The 23,667-nt window shown below is 36.1% G+C and overlaps 1 protein-coding gene and 1 long non-coding RNA gene across 2 annotated transcripts; both read right to left on the reverse strand.

Moving 5' to 3' along the window:
* Positions 1-7,690: 7,690 nt before the first annotated feature.
* On the reverse strand, positions 7,691-19,993 carry LOC122109984. Its single transcript, XR_006147786.1, has 3 exons — positions 19,906-19,993; positions 13,718-13,720; positions 7,691-7,702 (listed from the first exon to the last, which is right to left on the reverse strand). It is a non-coding gene; the product is annotated as an uncharacterized LOC122109984 (long non-coding RNA).
* A 1,548-nt stretch (positions 19,994-21,541) lies between these two features.
* On the reverse strand, positions 21,542-22,982 carry LOC122109961 (eukaryotic initiation factor 4A-I-like). Its single transcript, XM_042682429.1, is given in 3 exon segments — positions 21,542-22,087; positions 22,089-22,964; positions 22,966-22,982. Coding segments are annotated over 3 exon segments (1,212 nt in total). The 3' UTR covers positions 21,542-21,768.
* Between the last annotated feature and the right edge of the window lie 685 nt (positions 22,983-23,667).

Here is a 23,667-nt window from a genome sequence, read left to right on the forward strand (position 1 = left end):
TAAGAACAAAGAGAAAGATGTTTGAACAATGAAGAACTATTCTGAAATGTTGTCCTAAAAATGTGTGAAAGAGTACTAACAGCTGTTCTGTCTGGCCTACATGTCATTCTGCCTATTACTAAAACCTATGGAGACTAAGTAAGAAAACATTGTGAGAATTTTGAAATGTAAGTAATGGCAGAAAAATTGGTGATAGTAGTTAAAATCTGAAAAAAGATGAGTAGCAAATATACTTTCATTTTCTGTTTAACTACATGTTTTAACCTGCAAATCTGTACTTGGGAGTTATGAAGCAGTAAAAATAGCCAAAATTTCCAAAGCAATATCTTCTTCTGAGACAGTATAAGGAAAAGTTACTCTTCAAGCCATAAACTGAAGAATAAGTGGCTGGAACATCCTATTTTATTCTCACCTACTCATAATGAAACCAATACCAGTGACTTATCTGCATAACTTCAGGCAGGAGAAAAATCATGTTTATGGGTTAAAGCACAAGGAAAAAGACAAATCTCAATTTTTAATGATATATGAAGGGCATTCCCTTCATTTTGTTCTCATTCTTGCTGTTTCTCTGAGTGCAGTCTGATTCACAGTGAGTTGCAAACTTCTGCAGGTGTTCAAAACAGAAACAATTCCCATGTTTCTAGCCAAAGAAACAATGACATGGCTTATGATATTTGTGGAGTATGAGGGAAATCCTAAAGATTGGAAAGTAGATCTCTGAATCTTATATATGAATTGACACAAATCCCAGGCTCACTTCCAAGTCTCACATGTGTGGAACATACTCAAATGGTATAACAAATGCTTTGACCTTGTACATATAACATAAAACTCTGTTCATGTTCCATGTTAACGCTATCATTGGCTCATGTTAGAGGTAGACCTAACGAGCTTATTAAATAGCCATCAGAAACCAATGGGAGGAAGATAGAGAAAACTCCTTATATTATTTCTACTTGGCAAATTGCTTGCTGAAAATAAAATTCTCCAGGTGATTTCCATAATAAGCATAATGAAAAATAAAAACAAAACAGGTGAAAATGATCAATTCTCTTTTAATAAGGTTTTTATTGTGAAAATACTGTACAGAGGAGTTACAGTTACATGAGCAAGGGCTTGATAATCAATTCTTATGAGAAAAAGTATAACCAATGTCAACAAGCACACATTTCAGGTTATCAGACAAGAATGTTATTTAATATCACAATAGATAATGTTAACAGAAAATAAAAATTATAAAGGTGAATAAATACCTAAAAGATTCAACTTAGAAAATAAAATTAGAGGGGGGTGGAGGATTGGGTGGGGGGGTCGAGGGGAGGCTGGGAAGGGATGAGAAGGGTAAACAAAGGAGGAGGCTACAATGCTTGATAAGAAATGTACTCACTATCTTGCCCATGTAATTGTAACCCCTCTGTACAGCATTTTCACAATAAAAAATAAAATAAATAAAATAAAATAAAAATAAAAAATAAAAAGATACACAAAAATAAAATAAATTGAAACAAAACATTGTAATTCAAATCACATTTTCAAATCCAGAAAGATAAGGACCAGTAACTACAAAAAGATTGATACACATGGTCATATACAAATTGAGAACTGATACAATTTCTTCTGAATAACTGCTCACTTCATGAGAAGGAAGTTTACTAAATACCTCATTCCGTTTTCACCGTATTTGATGTTGGTATATTTGTGGAGGGGAAGGGAAAAAACAAATTGTTTAAATAGGGATACAGATGGACCCATTGCAACAATGAGATGTACAAGGCGTTATGTCAAAAAACGAACTTTGCAACTTTGGCACGGGGAGCAGGGGGCGGGGCACTGGGTGGGGGAAGATGGGAAGGAATGGGAAGGGGAAACAGAGGAGGCAACAATGCTTGATAAGAAATGTACTCATTATCTTGCTCATGTAATTGTAACCCCTCTGTACTGTATTTTCACAATAAAAAAAGGAAAAAAAACTTTTATTTTTTGGTAAAAAAAGAAAATAAAATTAGACACTTTTATATAACTAATATTTTGGCATTATTTATGTGATACAGTTATATAAAGACACAATTTAGTTTTAATTTCTGTGGCAATAAGAAATATGTAGTCATAGTATAGGTTCCAGTGGCTCACACCTTTAACCATAGCTACTCAAACAGATCAAGATTGGAGGTAAATCAGTAAAGAAAGGTTCAGTAGTCTGTCAAAAACAAAGACAACAAAAGGTTTGTTCTTATAGAAAGGTGCAAGAAAATCAGGTGACTGTGAGGGTTCAAGTCCCAGTATCCTAGTACCCCCCCCCCACACACATACACACACACACACACACACACACACACACACACACACACACACACACGGATATAAAACATCAATGTTATAATTTCAATCTGTGAAGAATAGCACTTTATGACAAGAAACAATCCAGAAAATTATTGCCCTTATTCTAAAGCTATGGTCATATTAAGGAAGGGCATTTCCAAATGCCATACATTCATTCACCCTGCTCCTAGTTTCATTCTTTTTTTTTCCAGTTATGGGGACTGAACTCTGGGCCTAGGTGCTGTCCCAGGTGCTGTCCCTCAGCTCTTCAGCTCAAGGCTAGCACTCTACCACTTGAGCCATAGCACCACTTCTGCTTATGTGGTGCTTAGGAATCGAACCCAGGGCCTCATGCATGAAAGGCAAGCACTATACTACTGAGTCACATTCCCATCCCAGTTTCACTCATTTTTAATCAAATATTTAAACAACACTATGACACTATGATAAATGGAATGGATATAGTTATTTTATTCACAATAATTTCAATTTATTTTGAATAATACCTGAGTCCTGTCCAAAGATTAGAATAAAACATTGAAATTGCTGTTGGCTGATATACTTTTTTCAAAAACAGAAAATGTACACTATCATAGAATGGTTAGTGAATTTTGCAAAGAATGGTTGGGACAATGGGATTCTTTCTCCCATATTTCATCACAAAAGAGTAGGCATCTTTGACCTACTGAGAGTAACTGTGTATCAGTGATGTCTGTACTATGAGAAAGGTTTCTGAAGGAGCAATGGCAACGTTAGTACAAGGTCATGTCGAAAACGAGCTTTACAATGTTGATTGGGGGGGGAGGGGTGAGGATTGGATGGTGGGAGGCAGGGGGGAGGTAGGGAAGGGATGTGAAGGGTAAACAAAGGAGGAGGCTGCAATGCTTGATAAGAAATGTATGCATTATCTTGCCCATGTAATTGCAACTCCTCTGTACAGTATGTTCACAAAAAAAATTTAATTTAATTTAAAAAAAAGAAAAACAGTGGAGTAGTATTGATACCTCACAAGCATTTCTTTTTCTAGCAGAGAAAAATATAAAGCTAATAGAAGATTTTATAAGTATTTCAGTGTAAAGCAATTGTACAAAAGGGTATTGTTGCTCTATTTACATACACCCAAGTATTTTGATAAGTACATTTGATTACCTGTCTGCTATTAATCTTTATCATTCCTCTTCTATACTCCTTCCTTAATAACAGTATGTAGTGGTGTACATTATGCTATTTTCCTACATACAAAATGTAGTTCTATCAAATTCACCCCCTCATCATCCTTTCCTTTCCTCCTTCTCTTTCTGCTTCCCCTTAACAGTCCACCTTTTGTAATAATTACATTTTTATTATTAATGTTCTTATATATCAAGATTTTACATAGGTAAAATTTGTTGTTTTTGAGTTTGACTTCTTTCACTTAATATAATGATCTTCAGTTCCCTTCCATCAATTTTCCAAAACACAATATAATTTTATTTTTAATGGCTGAGTAATGCTCCACTGTACAAACATGACACATTTCTATATCCACTCACTTGTTATCAGGTATTTAGTTCTGTAACTTGGTTGTTGTGACTAGTGCTGAAGTGAATATGAGTGTGCAAGTGCCTTTACTATATCCTGACATGTTTCTTTGGATATATTTCCAAGAGTAGCAGTAATAAATCTTTTGGAATTTCCATTTTTAGTTTCAGAGGAACTTACACACTGCCTTCCCTGGTTGTACTAGTTTTCACTCCCAGCAAGAGTATGGCCATGTTACTTTCCCCAGTATCCTCTCTAGCATTTGTTGTTGTTTGGGTTCTTGATAATGGTCACTCTGACTTCAATGAGATGGAACCTAAATGTTGTTTTTATTTCCTTTTTTGCCCGAGATGTTGAGAGTTTCTCAATATATTTATTAGTCATTTATATTTCTTCTGAGAACTTTCAGGTCAATTTCTTTGCCCATTGATTAATTATATTATCTGTTCTTTTGATGTTGCATTTTGTGCTGTTTGTATGTTGTGAATATCAATCTTATGTTCAAATAATAGCTTACAAAGATTTCTCTCCCATTCTATAAGTTGTTTGTTGATGACAGTAATGGTGTCTATTTGACTGTAACCTTTTATTAGCTAACTTATCTGCCTTCAATTCACAATAGTATTCTAAGTTCAAGTGATGAGAATGAATTTCCTTGTTTTGTTCCTGACCTTAGGGGAAGAACATCAACTTTCCACTATTGTATTTCATGTTATATTTGCATTTGACATTTACAACCTTTATTATGTGTAGTTACATTTTTATTTTCCCATGTTATGTGTTATATTTTGAATATTATTCAAATGTCAATTTAAAAGTAATAGGGCCCTAGGGTTGTACTTCTGAGAAGTGATGGAACTTTTAGAGTTTAGGGATGGACTCTAGGTCATTGGGATTTTGAGATAATTGTATAAAGACTTTTTCTCACATTTTATGACATAGTTCTCACAAAAGTATTACAAGATGAGAATGTATGGTCCCATTCAAGCCTTCCTTTCTCTCTGATCCTTTCTTTCATAGATATGAAAATTTGCTTCCATTGCAATATTGCCATAATCTGTCATCTTCACCAGAAGCCAAACCAATGAGTCTAGCCAATATTAGACTTTCATAATAAAACTTTAGACTTTCATCTAAAACTGTGATCTAACTAACTTTTCTTTGTCATATGTTGTCTATGTCAAATATTTTCTTATAGTCACAGAACATTGTGTAATACAAAAATGTTATCTTTGAAAACTTCTATAATATTCTTAATAAAATTATCACCAAATTTCTAAACCATTTCCTACTGAATTAGGTTAACTTTAAAGATATCCATCCTGTAAATATTTTTGGAAATTAAAGCTAAAGTCAATAATTCTTTCTACACAAACTCCCTTTGTAGGATATCATTTTTTGAGCTATCGCCAACCAAAATTTATCTTATCTTCTTGGTGACAGTGTCATAATTTTTCCAAGTCATTTGATAAAATTTTCTGTTTGAGGAAACAGACAAATGTCTAAAGATGATTACTGAATTTCTTCATAATATGTTTATTAAATATATCTTAGAGAAAGATGATGACTATCAATTGGTGAGGTAAAGACAGCAGAAATATGACACTTGTTCAACCACTTTGGAAAGCAGTATGGAGGTTCCTCAGAAGACTCCACATAGAGCTCCCTTATGACACACAATCCCACTTTTGGGCATTTACTCAAAGGATCACAAACAAAGTCATACCAAAGCTACCAGCACAACCATGTTTATCGCAGAATTATTTTCCATAGCTAAGATATAGAACCATCCCAGATGACCCTCAGTAGATGAATGGATCAAAAAAATGTGATATATATATATATATATATATATATATATATGAATTCTATGCCTCCATCAGTAAGAATGACATTGCTTCTTTTGTTAGGGAATTGAAAGACTTGGAAAAAAATCATATTAAGTGAAGTAAGCCAGGCCCAAAGAAACATATGTCCCATGGTTTCCCTTGTTTGCAGTGACTAGGACATGTCTAGGGCAAGCAGAGAAGGTTAAAGGCCATGTACATACAACCACATGAGATAATGTTAAGCAAAGTGTACTCCAAGACAGGGATACAAGAGGTTTTTTTTCTTTCTTGCTAGTGTTTTTAATGTACTTACAATACACTATGTGATTCTTTTGTTTCTATTGTATGTTCTTCTCCCATGGCATAAGCGCTGTTTTCACTGGATTTGATGCAGGTGTTCTGCACCTTTTGTATACATTTTTGTAATTTGGGGAGGAGAAAGGATATTGCAGAACGCTTAAATGGTGATGCACGCTGACCCATTGTGATGACGAGTTGTACAGGACACTATATTGAAAACGAACGTTACAATGTTGGGGTAGTGTGAGGGGCGGGACAAGTTGGGGAGGCTGGGATGGAAGTGATGGTACTGGGAAAATAAAGGAGGAGATAACAATACTTACTATGAAATATACTCATTACACTACTCATGTAACTGTAACCCCTCTGTACAACATTTTTACAATTAAAAAAACAAAAAAAGAAACACATTGCAATAGCTCCTAAAAATGAGAGAGAGAAGCACTAATGTTTCTCAAACATGTTTCAGATAGCTGCACACTCTAGGGGCATTGACTGAAATAAATTAATCAGAAATAAATATTTTTGATTGTAGAAGTTTTTCAGGTATTTGTAATTTTATACATCATGCTGATAGGAGTTGCCAATTCTGATGTGACTTTTAATATCTATGTCTATTTGTGAGTCATTTCCAAGGATTTTGAACTATTTTTATGAGGGATATTTACAAGAATTTACTGTGTTTCTACTCATGTTTTAGGTATTTGGAGTGTTTATTTTTGGCCAATTAAGTAAGCTTAATTTGTTTGACCATCATTCATGAATTTATGTTTATTCGCCTTTTCTGTGTTTCCTAGATGCAAAGTCATTAAAAGTAGCTGTTTTAATAAAAAAGAAATATGACACTAAGGATTCTGATATTTTATAACCATATGGTCAATATTTCCATGTAGCCCTTATACCCCATTGCCCTCTCCCTTCAGAAAAAGAAATTTGTGCTGATATATGAAGTTTTAAAAGAAAACAAACAACTTCAGAAAACATAAGTGATAGAGCAGGGAAAGTGTAGGGCTTACAAAAAAAAATTTCCATACAGAATCATGTACCACTGGTCATTGTTTTCTTCTTAATTTTCCTATATTGTTTTTAATACAGAACTGACACAGTTGAGAAAAATGCCAACTTCCTTTCTTTTTTTCCTGACATATACACTGGGTACTCACCAGACTCTCATTGAATTATGTGGCCCCTCTCAGAAATGTTGAAACCTCTGGAGTTCCATTAGTCATGATCTATGGAGACTCTTGTCAGAATTAGACAAAAAAAGCAAAATTATAATGGTGTGCTCATACCATTCTAGTTATAAGTCTGTCATCTTTGCCATTATAAAACTCTATTTCCTGAGCTTTATAACTTAACTGAAAGAATTTTCCTTGCAGTCAATAGAAGAGCTAGGAATACGTCAGTCATTCAAAGATTTCTTTTAAACCTAGAAGATACTAAGTAAAATCTGTAAATCCGCTTGCCCATTGTACTCTAGTAGAATATGCATACACACTTATACACAGGCAATCCTGATATTGTCTGACTGCACAGAAGGGAATATCAGTTCTTCACTGAAAATAATTAGTATTTTTCTTTCTATGAAAGTTTGAGAAAAAAGAAAAAACACAATCTAACAAACTTGGGGGCTGGGAAGGTGGCTCAGTGGTAGAGTGCTTGCCTTGCATGCATGAGGCCCTGGGTTTGATTCTTCAGCACCACATAAGCAGATAAAGCCGGAAGTGGCGCTGTGGCTCAAGTGGTAGAGCCCTAGCCTTGAGCTGAAGAACTGAGGGACAGCACAGAGGTCAGGTCCTATGACTGACAAAAACAAAAAAAGCAAAAAAACAAAAACAAATTTGGAGTTATAATAATTAGTATTTTTCATTCTATGAAAGTTTGAGAAGAAAAAAAGAAAAGAAAAACATAATCTAACAAACTTGGAGTTGGAGTTATACATTTATAATTGTTTTTACCCAACATTCAAATATCTGATGCTCAGAAGATTTAATTATTAGTAGTATATTTTCTACACTTCATTTTACTTCAGACTAGTATAAAACACAAATGAATTCTAAACTGACTAATAATGAATGGCAAGAAATTTCTTATAGGGACTATAAAATAGTTATCTCTTCACTGATGTTGAAATAACATTTTCCCCTTTGAAATTGAAAATTGAAAAATTATTCACTAAAATCAAGACTCAAATGCCTTCTAAGAATTTTACAGTGTTTTGGTACACAATAAATTGATCTTCCATTTGAGAGTCTCTTAAAAATCAAGAATAGTGACAATTGTGAGAGCCTACGTTTTGAAGGTGCTTGCTAGGCATATTATATCCTCATTATCTCAATAACATTATCAAGTTTGAGTACTTTTACCATTTTATAGAAATAGAAATGAAGGTATGAAATTGGCCTCATGTATAGATACAATACACGAGTGAGATTAGAATCAGATTTACTTTGGCCTTCAAATCCGTAAAATTTTCTATGTTAATTCAGATTCAAAGTTCAAATTCAGATAAGCCAGGGCCACTCTCAGCTGTAAACTGAGCTACTTTGATGGCAAAGATATATAGACAACCATTACTCAAGGCCAGTCTGGGCAAATGTACGTGAGATTCCATTCCGATAAATTAAGAGCAGAGCAGGATGACCATGATGGCATGCTCCTGTCATCCATACTACGCAGGATGCAAAAAATAGGAGAATGGTGGTCCAAGGTGTTTCAAAAAGTAGAAAGACCCTGATCTACCTGACAAGACCAAAATTCTGAGTACAAACACCAGTATCACCAAAAATTCAAAACCCTTGAAAGGAAACAAAACTGGCATTTGTTGAATACCAATTCTATATTAGTGAAATTTAAAATTTAATAGTAAGCTTATTCATAAGTAAAACTAGAAAATTGGTTATACTTATTAATGAGATGAATTATAAGCCCGCTGCTGGTGGCTCCTATTTAATCTTAGCAATTCAGAAGACTGAGTTTCAGAAAATCATATTTTGAAGCCAACCCCTCCAGAAAATGTGCATGGGACTCCATTTTCAGAATAACTAGCAAAAGGCCAGAGTAGAAACATGACTCAAGTAGTAGAGTACCAGCTGAGAATTAAAACCAAGCAAGGTTCTGATTTCAAACCCTAGAAAAAAGCAACAAAAATGAGAGAGAATGAACTGAAGCTCAGAATGTTACTATTATTAATAATCTGTGTGAATTACCTATGTGCATAGTAAGATTAAGTATACCTAGCTAATTTCATTGTAACATATTCAAAAGTAATGCCACAAGCTCTGAAGAAAAGTGACTATCAGATTACCATCTCATGTATTTATCTGTGCTTTTATTACATATTTTTTACAAATTCCCAATACATCAAGCAATTATACATACACACACATACACACACACACACACACACACACACACACACACACACATCTCAAGTTATACACTCACTCACACATCTCAAGTTATTCCTATTCCTTGAATACTTTGATTCTTATTTATTTTTACCTCTTAATGCTTACACTATCCCTTCACATTTTTGGCTTCAACCATGCAAAAACCAGTATTTCACAGAGAGCAATCATAGGCCATTTATTCTAAAAATGCTACATGAAACAGAATCCCACAGTCCAATGCCTTTGAGAAATGTTGCATGATACACCTTATTTTTAAAGATTTATAATAAACATTAACATAATGAAGCTTTGAACAATCTAACAGGGAAGAAATATGTTTATGATAAAAGATATCCTTATACAACAATACATTTCCCATGAATTACCTGTTAGAATCTTATGAAGTCAGTGATCCAGGCAGAATGCATTACAAAAGCCCAGACTGCTGCTCTTTTACTGAAATTTTTGGAATACATTGCAACTATGTAAGAATATATCATAAGAAATTTTAATGATATATGTTGCTCAAAATGGGGTAGGAAACAAAAAGAAACATCAATATAGCAGGTAATTGTGATTAGAATAAAGTATATGTTGATCTGAAATACTGTGGTGAAATACAGTGAAATAAGGAATATACACTTTTAAAAGTGAATGAGAGCACTGGGTGTCAGTGGCTCAAGCTGGTGATCCCAGATACTTAAGAGGCTGAGATCTGAGAATCATGGTTCAAATCCAGCCCAGGAAGGAAATTCCATGACACTCTTACTTCCAGCTAACCACAAAAAAACCCAGAAGTGGAGCTGCACAAAAGCTTAGGGGCAGTGTCTCAGGTCCTGAGTTTAAGTTAAGGATGGACACATAAAAACAGTGAAATACAGGAGATTTAAAAATTAAAATAAACAAAACTCTAGTGGGGAGTGTGGGTATCATTGAGAAGGAGAACAAACTGAGGGGGTAAATAAAAATTATATAAAATCGGTCATTTTTTGCATAGACAAGAATAGAGAAACCTGTTGAAATTCTTTTAGAAGTGGAAAGTGAGAGATGATGACATAGACAGAGTGAATTTGATTAATATACATTGTAAGCATGTATAAATATGTCACAATGAAGACCTTGCTCCGTATAATCAATGTATGCTAATAAAAAACATTAAAATGAAATTTAAGTAAATAAATGATAGCCTAGATCATTAAATTGAACTATTTATGCCATAAACAAAGTGCTTACCTTATCCTATACTGGGGTTTGAACTCAGAGTCTGTGCACTGTCCTTCAGATTTTTTTCTCAAGGCTACTGCTCTACCATTTAGCCCCTGCTCCATTTCTAGCTTGGAGGTGGTTAATTAGAGATAAGAGACTTACAGTCTTTCCTGCCTTTTCTGGCTTCAAACCATGGTCCTCAGATTTCAGCCTCCTTAGGAGTTAGGATTACAGATAGGAATTATCTGCAACTTACTCTTTTTTTTTTTTTTTTTTACATTTTTTAATTGTCAAAGTGATTTACAGAGGAGTTACAAAGAACCAACGAAACAGCTATATATACAAGACAATATGTTGGAAATGATCTGTACAACTTGGGGGTGATGAGGGCAAGGAGGGAATGTAGAAGAAAAATGAGGGAAAAGTAACAAGTTTAGCAACTTATTCTTAAATGTGATTATTCATTCAGGCTGTAGGGGAATTATACCTGCAATTTACATTCTTAAAACCCTGAGACCTGGAGGATCACAAATCAAAGCCAGCCCAGGTATATATATTCAAGAGACACCATCACCAACTAACCACCAAAAAGCAAGATAGAGGATTGGCTTAAGTAGTAGAATACCAGTCCAGCAAATGAAAGTTCTTGAATCAATCCCAATACTAGAAATAAAACAGGTTAATGAAAATATTAAAATAGAGTTTTATTTTATATAACCAAGAGGCTATCTTAACTATGTAGCATAATTCAAAAAAACTACACACATGAGATGAGTCAAATTAGTGTTTTTGAAATTTGAGGTAAGCAAAGTTACAAGAAATACACTGTTATTTTAAATTCTCTCAAGATACTCATGGAGGGGCTGGGAAGGTGGCTTAGTGGTAGCATGCTTACCATGCATGCCTGAGGCCCTGGGTTCGATTCCTCAGCACCACATAAGCAAAAAGAAAAAAGCCAGAAGTGGCGCTGTGTCTCAAGTGGTAGAGCGCTAGCCTTGAGCTGAAGAGCTGAGGGACAGTGCCCAGGCCCAGAGTTCAGGCCCCACTACTGGACCCCCCAAAAAAAGATATTCATGGAATCATGTGTTTGTCAGTTGTATGGCTTGAACTCAGGGCCTGGGCCATGTCTGTGAGCTTTTCACTCAAAGCTAGCATTCTACAACTTTGAGCTACAATGCCACTTCCCATGGAATCATTTTTCATCACATCTAATACATGTATTCATAATCAAGGAAGCCTCATACTTAAAATTTTCAATTTGTTAGTCATATGTTTCTAAGAATAATTTAAGCTGCTCATGTCAAATTTTTTAATTCAGAGAAAAATTTTTGAAGCATCTTGAACATGTATATGGTTATCATAATTCCTTTTGTTTTAAATGAGGTAAGCATGTAGCTTACCTGATAGCTGAAGAAAATTTTGAAATAAACACATAACTTGTACAGAGAATATATTTTTAGTTACCCTGAACCTGAGTCATATAGGACTATGTGGTCTATTTTATGACAAAGAAACAGAACAAAATTAGGGAAGGGAGAAAGAATAACATTCCATTTCTAGTTTAATCAAAAGTCAATAGAGAATGGTACTACTTATTGGTAACGAAATAGGTGTAACAACTGATCACTCATTTATTTATAAATAAGTGTATTAGAAATAGAACTTAGTAGGAAAAACTAATACCAAGAAGAGGAACACAAATAAAAGAAGAGAATATGACAGAAAATGAAAGGAAGAATTTTTGACAAAATAAACAAAGCTGATAAACTCTTCACTTGACTATCTTGGGTACAAACAATATTACCAAAAAGACAGGAATGTAGGGAGATGGAGGGAGTTTGACTGGAGTCCATTGTCTCATGTATGGAAATGTCACTATGAAACACATTTATACCACAAATATATGATAATAAAACCAGAGATAATTCTTCAATCAGAAATTAAAGAGGAGATATTACAATTGATGTCACAGAAATAGGACAAATGTTCATTTGAAATCACCATTAACAATTATAGACCAAGGAATTAATTAATCTAGGCAGATGCATAATCAGATACCTGGGCTGAGGTTCAGTTCTTTTCCCCTTGTAGTTCCCAGGACACTTGTAGAATGTACTGTAGAATATGATCAGAGATAAGAAATAAATATTCAGAACACCCCCTTGTATGTACTTATTCCTCCTTGAATAAAATGTCCTGTAACACTTTCTGTCAGCATGACCACTAGTGTTGGAAGCATAAATATTAGTGTAGATTTCTTTCAGAGTCCAACATATGTAGTACTAAAAGAGATATACCTAGATGTCATTACATTTGTCCTAAGCATTTTAGTCCAGAAAGACTGGTTTAGCTGTGATTCTAGAGATTTAATGGTTTGTCTTCCTGTTTATGAATAATAAAGTTGCTTTGAGTGATTTGTCAAAGAAAATAAGGGTATGAAAAGCCAATCCACAATATATAAGAAAATAGTTGTGAACAATTTATGTTAGTTAATATCCAAAATGCTTTTTTTGAATGTTGAGTTTTCTGTATTTTCATATACTGTCCAATTCATAAAAGTATTTGGCATATATGGTAGTTTGAATTACAGCACAGGTCACTTAAGTATTTAATTGATCATGTACTCAATTGAAGTGGACTCAAGTTAGCAAGATGGAAGCAGAAACAGCAAGTGTACAAAAATATTTAATAGTGTTTTTCTAAAAACAAGAAGAGATGAGGGAGAACAAAGGAAGGGATAACATTGGTCAAAATGTATTGTAGTTAAAAACTGCTAGGTTAAATTGAAACCCACTTGTACCACAACTTAAAGATTAAAAAATTATAAGAAAAGAAGAAAGGAAAATCGGATAGTAGATGGAGGAATATGCCAATTAGAAATTTTCCTTCAAATATGGTTGTTTCTGTGTTTTTCTGGTGCAAAATTTTTTTTAAATTATCTTCAAGTTGATGTGAAAAAGAGTTTCAATTCAACATGACCATTTATGAATACAATGCATCTTTATAATTATGTTTATTTTAACCAAAATATTTTTAAAAGTAGTACAACTAATTAGAATAAAGCTTCTCAAAAAATTACATTAAAAATGAGAAAGTGAGCACTGGAATCATGGCTCAGGGGCAGAAGACTAGCTTAACAAGTACGACCCCCTGAGTTCAAACATCTTACTGTCATAAAAGAAAAAGAAATAAGAACAAGGGCTATAGTGTAGCACCAAGTCACTTTTCTAACAAGGAAAGGGCCATGAGTTCAAACCCCAGTACTACCACAATATTGGGAAATAAATAATCTTCTAGCAAAGTCATATTAATTGCCAATAGACTGCAAAACACGCGTTCAATATCACTATCCATAAGGGTTATGCAAATCAGAATGACAATGAAATATTAACTTACACTGAATACTAAGCAAATACACAAAATAGTAAGCATAGGAAATAATGTGGAAAGATTGAATCCTTGAAGGCTGCTGATAGGAATGTACCATGGAAAATAGCAGAACCAAGCCATCTCACTTGTAAATATTTCTTTACCTATAAGAGCTGAAATCAAGTTATCAAAGACATATTTACAGGGACTGTGAAGGTGGCTCAGTGGCAGAGCACTTGCCTTGCATGCATGAGACCCTGGGTTTGATTCCTCAGCACCACATAAGCAAAAAGAAAAAAGCCAGAAGTGTTGCTGTGGCTCAAGTGGTAGAACACTAACCTTAGGCTGAAGAGCTGAGGGACAGTGCCCAGGCCCAGAGTTCAGGCCTCACGACTGGACCCCCCCCCCAAAAAAAGAGTCCCTAAATTAATAAAAGATACTTAAAAAAGACATATTCGCATACCCAAGGCAATTTCAGCATCAGTCATAATAATCAAAATAGGGAAATTACATAAATGTCTATAGATGAATGAATTATACATACACATACAATGGAATATTATATTATATTAAAGGGGAGCAATTTTGTCTTAAGTGATGAAAGGTGTGAACCTGGAGGAGTTTATACTAAGTGGAATAATCCAATCACAGGAGAGCAAATGCTACATGCATTATGTTCAATAGTCAAAGTCAAAGAAATGCAGAATGGAATGCTGTTTTCCTATATGAAGGGTAGATGGGGAGTTGCTCTTTAATGGGTATAATTTCAGTTATGCAAAATGAGGTTTTAGGGATATTCTCTACAAGACTCTTTCCCTAGGTATCTATACTATATATATATATATATATGTGTGTGTGTGCGTGTGTGTGTCTGTCTGTGTGTGTATGTGTATGTTATGTATATGTGTATGTGTGTGTTAAAATGTGTTATAAGGCAAATTCTCATAAAATAGAAAAGTAAGCTTGTAAGAATAAAATGATTTCTAAGCTTATTTGAAGTATGAATTAAGAGGAATAAGTACATAGTGGGTACCTTGTGCATGTATACATAATCACAGATTATAATATTCAGCAAATAGCTATTTTTTACAATTGTACTGTTAACTCAGTATACTTTCCTCACACGAGTTCTTTCATCTTGTTGAAAAGCAGACTAACATACTAGGTTAAAGATGGCTTGACAGCTTGCTTAAATAATCTAGTATCACTTAGATGGTTGTTCAGACAGTAGCTTAGCCTTCATTTGTTTCTATTCTAATACAATGTAATATAATATTCATTAGAGGAGTGACAGTAGGACTGTGACTCGAACTAATGAACTCAAACTCCCATTTGGTTTACTTGCTTACAGCTTTAGCCATGCTTAGAGGCCAGCTTTTTATTGTTTGTATTGGAGATGGAATCTCTCAGAATATTTTTGCTTGGGTGGCTTTGATGGAAATCCTCTGGAACTCAGCTTCCTGATTAGTTAGGATTATAACCTTGAAGATAATATTCTAAAGATAATATTCTAAAACAAGGTATTGTATATAATGTGTCTTAACCCTAGCAAATGCCCATTATGTAGAATCTATTGTTTTTTCTATTGCTATTAGCAAACTTCATTAGTTTTCAATAAGTTGCCACAATTTTATGGGTATAAAACAAATGTGTGTCCTGATTTTTCTATAACTTAGAAGTGTGATATGGTTCTAGTCAAGTCAATGATAAAGCTATATTTCCATCTGTAGTACATACAGCTTTATCTGTAGTGTCAAGGAGGAAATTTACTCCCAGTCTAGGTTATTCACAGAATTTATTCTTAGTGTTTGTCACTGTGAGGATGAGTTTTCCTTGTAAGGTATGAGATGATAGCTATTACCTACTTCTAGTGATGGCTGACATTGTGTAGCTTATGGTTTTCTTAAGACTAGCTGCTTTTCAAAACTAGATTGAGTCCCTCTTACACTTTGAATATCTCTTGTCATTCTTCTATTGTATTTCTATTGTATTAAGGGTTAATAGATTATATTGGGCCCAGGATGATCCAGGATAAATTTTCTATTTGAGGTTCACTAATCTACCTTCCATCTTCACAACTCCACTTTCCATGTTATATAACATATTCATTAATTAAAATCAAGGGGAAGTATTTGGAGAAGTGAGCATTACTCTACTGATTACCATATAAGATTATGTCTCAGTACTTTATAAGTACAATTACATTACAAATTTAAAATTTGTATATCTAGCTACATATATGTCTATATAATTCTAAATTTTTATTGAAAAGAATAAGTGTGTGCCTTAGTTATTTAAGACTGTAATGGTGTAACTGACTCTTAAGGATATATACATTTTGTATTTCATTGTAACTTTCCTCCTATATTTTTATTAGCATCAATAATTTCTATATTTATACGTCCGTATATGCATATAATAGGTTTAAATCAGACTTACACCCTCCTTCACTCATTTACTTAAAGAAAATCACATGATATATAGTGCTATGACACATTGAATTTGTTTTCAAAAATTTACTTTCTACTTCCTATTACAAAAGTAAATACCATATAATCAAAATGAAAACAATTTCCTTACCATAGGGTCAAAATATTTTCATTTTTGTAACATGCAGCTTTTTAATCTCCTTCATAATTAAATTTCTCACCAGTTTTAAAAATCAAACAGATTATTTTAGGTATAACTCAAAATTTATTTAAAGTGCACCTAGAATATATATTTTTCAGAATTTGGTAAAGATCATTTAATTTAAATACTATAAGAGACAGAGTTCTGTAAAACAAATTAATAGGGATATAAGAAATAAATCATCAGTCATTGTGTATAATTAACTCCTGAAATATGGAGATTGAACAGTCATATGATCTACTTTTTGCAAGTTGGAGACACAAGAAAGTCTGTAGCATAATTTGGTCTGAGTGTTAAGATCTAATAACCAATAAAGTTTATATTACATACCATAGTTAAAACATAAGACAAGATGACAAAAACTGTGCCTGATCAACATTGAGGAAGGAAGAAGGGAAGAAATTCTTCTTCCTCTGCCTTTTGTTGCACTCTTGTTATCAGTAAAATGGATGATACTATATCAACCTAGGGAGAGAAGTCTACTATACCTAGTTCATAGATTCAAATGTTAATCTAATCTGGAAATATATTAATAGACAAACATAGAAAAATATGTGTAATCTAGAAATTCAAAGGTCTACTAAGAATGAAACATAAACCTAGCTATAGAAATAAACAATTCCATTAAAACATTGAGAGTGTAGGTTTAATTTCTCGGACATTTTTCTGATTTCTGGGATATAAATACAATAATAATATAATAAGACACTTTTTATAAAGAGTTTCTTAGTATGGGAGACATTTACATCGAATTATAAACAAACACTTTGGATTCTAAATGCTACTGCTGCTCCTAGAAATATTTAGTAGGAATACAAGGAACACAGAAGGCTGATTCAACTTTTGGAGGGTAGATGAGAAAATGCAAGATGGTAGAAGCTGGCAATAGATTTTTATATTATTTATATAACTGATATATACTAGTCATGTTTAACTATTTTTATTTAAAATTAGTAGTATATATGCGATGCATGTGTTAGAGAAATGAATATTTAAAAGATTTGATCTATTAATCCTCATTACTTGAAATAGAAGGGAACTAACAAACATACAAAACAAGATATTATTCTCCAGTGTGTAGGGTAATAATATGGGATTACTGAAGATAGAAATGAAATAAAACCTCTCCATTTCTGGGACTTAGAGGGGAAAAAGCATGTGTATATTTTTGTAGAACATATTATGAAAACCACAAGAACTACACAGTAAAATTGACTGTCATTTTCAAAATGCAATACTAATAGAATAAACATACCTGAGTTAACTCAAGAGATTAAAAAGTAACATTTTATCAGTAAGTCCTTGATTTATGGACAAGACTGGTTAAATTTTATTTGCACAGTTTCTTATTATGCTTTCTATAGCAGTGCATTCAATTTGCAATTCCTGTTATACTAGCCCAGCATTAGAAGTTTGTGTGGAAATGTTTTTGCTTTGCTTTATTTTGTTTTGTTTTTTTAGTATCGTTGTTTAGCAGGGCTAAAACTTTTACTATTAATATCCCTATTAATTTAAAAATCAAATTGCTGTAGGACTAAGGAGAAAAGATATTTTTAATGGATCATAGCTTCTTGGGCAATGATTATACTGAATCATCACATCAGGAGTGTATTCATTGGCTGAATGTAGTCATTTTTTGGCCAGGTTAATGTCGTGAAATTATTCTCACAAAAGTGACTGTATAAATTTCCATTCCATTTCAATACTTTAAATGAACATGAAAGCCTAAAGTGAAGTCTAACTCTTAAAAAAGAAAACTGTAATACTCTGCATATTATAGGGATTAAAACAAATTTGGCTGATGGTTTTGAAGCATTAATTTTAAATATTTTTGTGAATGTTATCTATAAAAGCATACTTCCCAAATCCCTTCTGGGTGATTATCAGTGAATTGTTTAAAATTTCCATTGTACTCCTCTTTCAGATCCACTAACTGTCCATTCAGTAATTTTTAGCTTGAGCCCTTGGGCCAATCTCACATTATAATTCATTTAACTACCCCTGGCACATTTAGAGCCATAGTTTCACATTCATTCAATGAAGCCTTCTGCTGTATATGATAACTAAGTTAAATTATGGTAATAAATGAAGAGCAGGATAGAAGTAGCTTGTAGAAAAATTAGTTATAATTCCAGTAAGGAGAGGTAGCTAGTCAAAAATACTCATTTCATGTTCTAATGAATCTCTATAAGCACATTCTTTTATGTGTTCTATGCTACTTTTGTAGATAAATGTTATTTAATGAGTAATAGGAGCAACCTAAGGACTTTTTTCATACATGTTCTCATCCATTCAATAATTATTGAACACTGTTTGTGTGACTGACACTTTATTAAGCAGAGGTATTGTCTGAGTTTTGATTAAATAGAATGAAATTATAATGGTAAAATGAATCTCCTATAAAAATAAAATGCAGAGGATCAATATAAATCAAACAACAAAATTGAGGGCTCTAGCAGCAGGAACATCTGAATAACAATAGAGTACAGAAAAACCACATATACCAATTAATTCTTCAGTTAATTGCACTGAGGTGTTTGAAGTAAAACCTGTCATAAATGTATGTATAGGCCCTGTTGTGGTTAGGATATATATTCTCCAAAGACTCACATATTGGACCAAGCTATCAAGCTTCTTCTTTAGTGAAGCAATGTTGTGGCACAGGACTTTTAACAGCTAGAGTCAAATTAAAGTTCCAATGTCTAAATATGGAATTGCTTTTGGAAGGGATTTGGGAAGCCCAGGTGAACTTTGGCTTCATGTTTAGCCATATGGTCTCTCCATCACATCTTTCAAATTTTCTACAGTATATCCTTCAAATCAAATTGGTGTCACGGTTCATGCACTTCAGTTTCAATCCTTGTGAGTTAAATTATCCTCTTGTTTTATAAATCTAGCGTACCTCAGTTATTTTAAAAAGTGAATGTATAACTGACTAATGCAGCACTGAAGTTGGAAATTTGTAATGGTTTCAAAGGTGAGCAATATTAACTTTTGAAAATTGCAGTGCTTACAATTGTATAATTTATTTTAGAAATCTAATAAAACTGTTACTACATTAAGGTTAACAAGTGAATCACAGCTACAGCATTGGGGCCTTCCTAGCATTGGTTCTACAAAGCCTGGACTCCTATCCTTTGGGTTCTCATTTAAATTTCATTTTTGCTATGGAATGAGCCCCAATGGATTCACCTAAGAATAGGTCTATGTTATCAATTTCACTAACAAAAAATATAGAGAAGTTAGTAGAATATTTGTATATACTACAGGGTGTGGAGCACATGGGCAGCAAAAATGGCGCTGGGAGGGGGTTGAGTGGGCAGAGCCTAATTTACTGTAGAGCACATGGCCAGCCAAGATGGCTCTGGGAGAGAGTAGAGTGGGCAGACCCCAACTGATCTTCTGATCAGTATCTAACCAGCCCGTAAAGGCTCAGGTGAATGATAGGGTGTGACCTTGACAGTGATTGGTTCCTCTTCCTCCCTTACCATACCACCCACCCTTTTTGTCTTTAAAAGGGGCTGCTCTCTGTTAATAAATGAGTTTTTCTACCTGCTGGATTTGGCTCTCCGCTGTGTCTGATTGTCTCCTGGGCTGAGGGAGGCTAGGGAACGGGCGAGTGTCGCACTTACCTTTCCTCGGACCCCCTCCGTCTTTTGTGGGATGGACGAAGACCCAACATCTGGCGCCCAACGTGGGGCACAAAAGGAAAAGATACCGGCCGAGGCTAAGCGGTCTCTCGGGGTAAGTGAAACCCTAAATATGGGTAATGCTATATCACAGAAGAAGGAGGAGGAGGCATCATTAGGCCTAGAAGGAGTACAGGAGGACTTGGGAAGTGAGAAGGAAAAGGAAAGGGTCAAATCTGATCGAGAACACACTGAGACGTGCACAGTAGAAGTCAAAACGAGGGTAAAAATTACCCCCTCTGACCCAGCTGATACTGACGGTCCTAAGCCCCCTCCTTATTCCCCTGATTGGAGGGGAGGTACGGAGACCTGCGAGAGGGACTTGCAAGACCCAGACCCCTACCACCTTCATTGGAGGGGCCGAGGGCCGGGAAAGTATCCTACTCGGAGACCTCCTCTGGAAAGGAAGGGCCATCCAAGAGCCCAGACTCTCGGCCACAGGATTCGCTTCCCCAAGCATATCCGGTCAATGTGGTATCAAGGGCTAACAGGCCCTTAGAATGGTATCCATGGGAAGCTAAGGATCTTAAAGAGCTCCGCAAGGCGGTGGCGGAGAATGGCCCAAACTCTCCCTGGGCCCAGACCCTATTACAAGACATTGCCTATCACCCGTGTGTCCCTAAGGACTGGATGGATGTGGCCAAAGCCGTTCTTACTAGTTCTCAGTTTATTAAATGGTGTGCTTTCCTTAAGGAGGAATGCAGAGTGCGAGCGGAGAAAAACTGTTAGGCTCAACCCGAGATACCTATTACTTATGCCATGCTAGCAGGGACGGGGGAAGGGTACTCCACCGGTGTCCAACAGGCCGCAATACCTGGCCCGTACCGTGACCAGGTGAGGCAGGCAGGACTTGCTGCATGGTACAAACTGGATGATGGGCCTACTGAGTCCCCCATAGCAGGAGTGAGACAAAAACCTGATTTCATAGACCGAGTCCAAGAAAGCATTCACCGCAAGCTGCCCGCAGGGAACCTCCGAGATCAGTTTGTTTTTTTTTTCACTTTCCAAATCATTTTATTCAGAATTTTGTGTTTTGTTTCCTGAATCAATAAATACTATACAAAACAATGTAAAAATGGCTACCATTTTCTCTCCCCTGCTCCCCCTACCTAGGGACAGTCCCCTGGACACCTCATGCAAGGCTTCTCCCTGCTTTGGTCCAGGAAATGAGGTTAAGCTGGCATGTTATAACCCCTTGAATCATTTTCAGAGGGATCCAACTGGGGTGGGAGAGCCTCTGGGATCAGGAGGTGACTAGGTTAAGGAAATGGATTAGTGTTTCTGGGAGGAGACGGCGCCTGGGGCAAGAGCGTACCCCAAAGAAAAGGGTGTCTAAAATGTTCACGTTTCCTTCTTTTGCCTCAAAAAGTGACATTTATTCAAAGAAAAAAAAGGGAAAAAAAAGACAAGATGTCCATCCCTTGGCTCCCCTCCCCTCCCCCCTCCAGCTGCTCCTTAGCCTGACCAGGGTTCAATCCTGGTTGGGGCCAGGTAGCATGACAGCCCTTCTCAGATGAGGTCTGCAACACTGAGGGGCATTTCTTCAATGGAGGTATTGTAGAAGGTCTCGATGTCTCTAAGAGTCCTCTTGTCTTCTTCTGTTACCATATTAATAGCCACACCCTTACGACCAAAGCAACCACCACTACCAATTCTGTGGATATAGTTTTCCCTATTAGTTGGAAGGTCATAGTTGATGACTAAAGAAACCTGCTGCACATCAATGCCTCTGGCCAGCAGGTCAGTGGCAATCAGTACTCTGCTAGAGCCAGACCGGAACTCCCTCATGATCACATCTCGTTCCTTTTGGTCCATATCTCCATGCAGATACTGTGAAGTCTCGGGCATGCATCTTTTCAGTAAGCCAGTTGACCTTCCTTCGGGTGTTGATGAAGATGACTGCCTGAGTGATGGTCAGGGTTTCATACAAGTCACACAATGTGTCAAGCTTCCATTCCTCTCTTTCCACATTGATGTAGAATTGGCGGATACCCTCCAGGGTCAACTCTTCCTTCTTGACAAGGATCCGAATGGGGTCCCTCATGAACTTCTTGGTCACCTCAAGCACATCAGAAGGCATTGTAGCAGACAACAAGACCACCTGGGTGTTGCTGTTGAGCTTTTGTAATATATCATAGATCTGGTCCTTAAACCCACGGCTTAACATCTCATCAGCTTCATCCAGTACAAACATCTTGATGTATTTGGGAGACAGGTATCTTCGATTAAGCATATCGAATACACGGCCAGGAGTACCCACGATGATATGGGGAGCTTCCATCTGCAACTTCTGTACTTCAGCACGTACATTGGTGCCCCCAATGCAGGCATGACAGGAAGCACCCATATAATCTCCTAATGCCATGACCACTTTTTGTATCTGCTGAGCTAATTCTCGAGTGGGGGCCAAGACCAAGGACTGAGTGGCCTTTAAATCTAATTCAATCTGCTGTAAAATCGATATGGCAAATGTGGCTGTTTTCCCAGTCCCAGATTGGGCTTGAGCGATCACATCATAACCCTTGATACAAGGAAGAATGGCGAGTTGCTGGATGGCAGAGGGCTTTTCAAAACCATAGGCATAGATGCCACGGAGGAGAGACTCCGAAAGGTTCATATCATCAAAGCTGTCAACAATTTCATTCCAGTTACTCTCGATGACACCTTCTGGCTCCATCCCATCGGGGCCATTGTCTCTGGATCGGGTCCTGACTCGCAGACATGATCCTTAGAAACTAGCCGAGATCAGTTTGTTAAGCTGCTGGTCTGGGAAGGGATGAATGCAGACCACCGCATGGCCTGCGTGGGATTGAGAGAGAGTTCCCTGAGCAGATGGGTGGTGGCCTCACAGGATGTGGGAATGCAACAGCATCAGTCCCAATCACTAGCTTAAGCTTTGCAGGCTCAGGCATCTACAATGACTGAGGCCATTACTCAGGCGCTGGCAGCCCAGGGCCAAGGAACCCCAAGGCCATTGGGGAGAGGGACTTGTTTTAAATGGGGGCAGGAGGGGCACTTTAAGAGGGATTGTTTACAACAATCCCCTGCCAACTGGCCTGTGGGCAAACCGCCCCCTATACCCTGCTCCAGGGGCAGGGAGGGATACAAGTTTGATTTAGATGGGAAGTCTTTAAACTTGGGGAGCGGCATCCTCTAGCCCCTTTAACTCAAGGAGGAACCCCCCCTGCTGTGAGGCCCAGGCACCCTCGTGGCAGGACGACCCAGGTCCATTGGACCGTCCCCCTGGTGGACGGACTCCGCCTTAAAATGAGTATTCTCATAGGCGGAAAGAGGTTTCACTGCTTAATTGACCCTGGAGCAGACCGAACCATACTCAGGGAGGAGGAAGTGACCTTGGACTGGAAGCTTGCACCTGGGCCCCCGATATTGGGGGTAGGGGGCAACTCC

The sequence above is a fragment of the Dipodomys spectabilis genome, unplaced genomic scaffold, assembly GCF_019054845.1.
Source record: "Dipodomys spectabilis isolate Male_0828 unplaced genomic scaffold, ASM1905484v1 ptg000071l, whole genome shotgun sequence".
NCBI lineage: Eukaryota > Metazoa > Chordata > Mammalia > Rodentia > Heteromyidae > Dipodomys > Dipodomys spectabilis.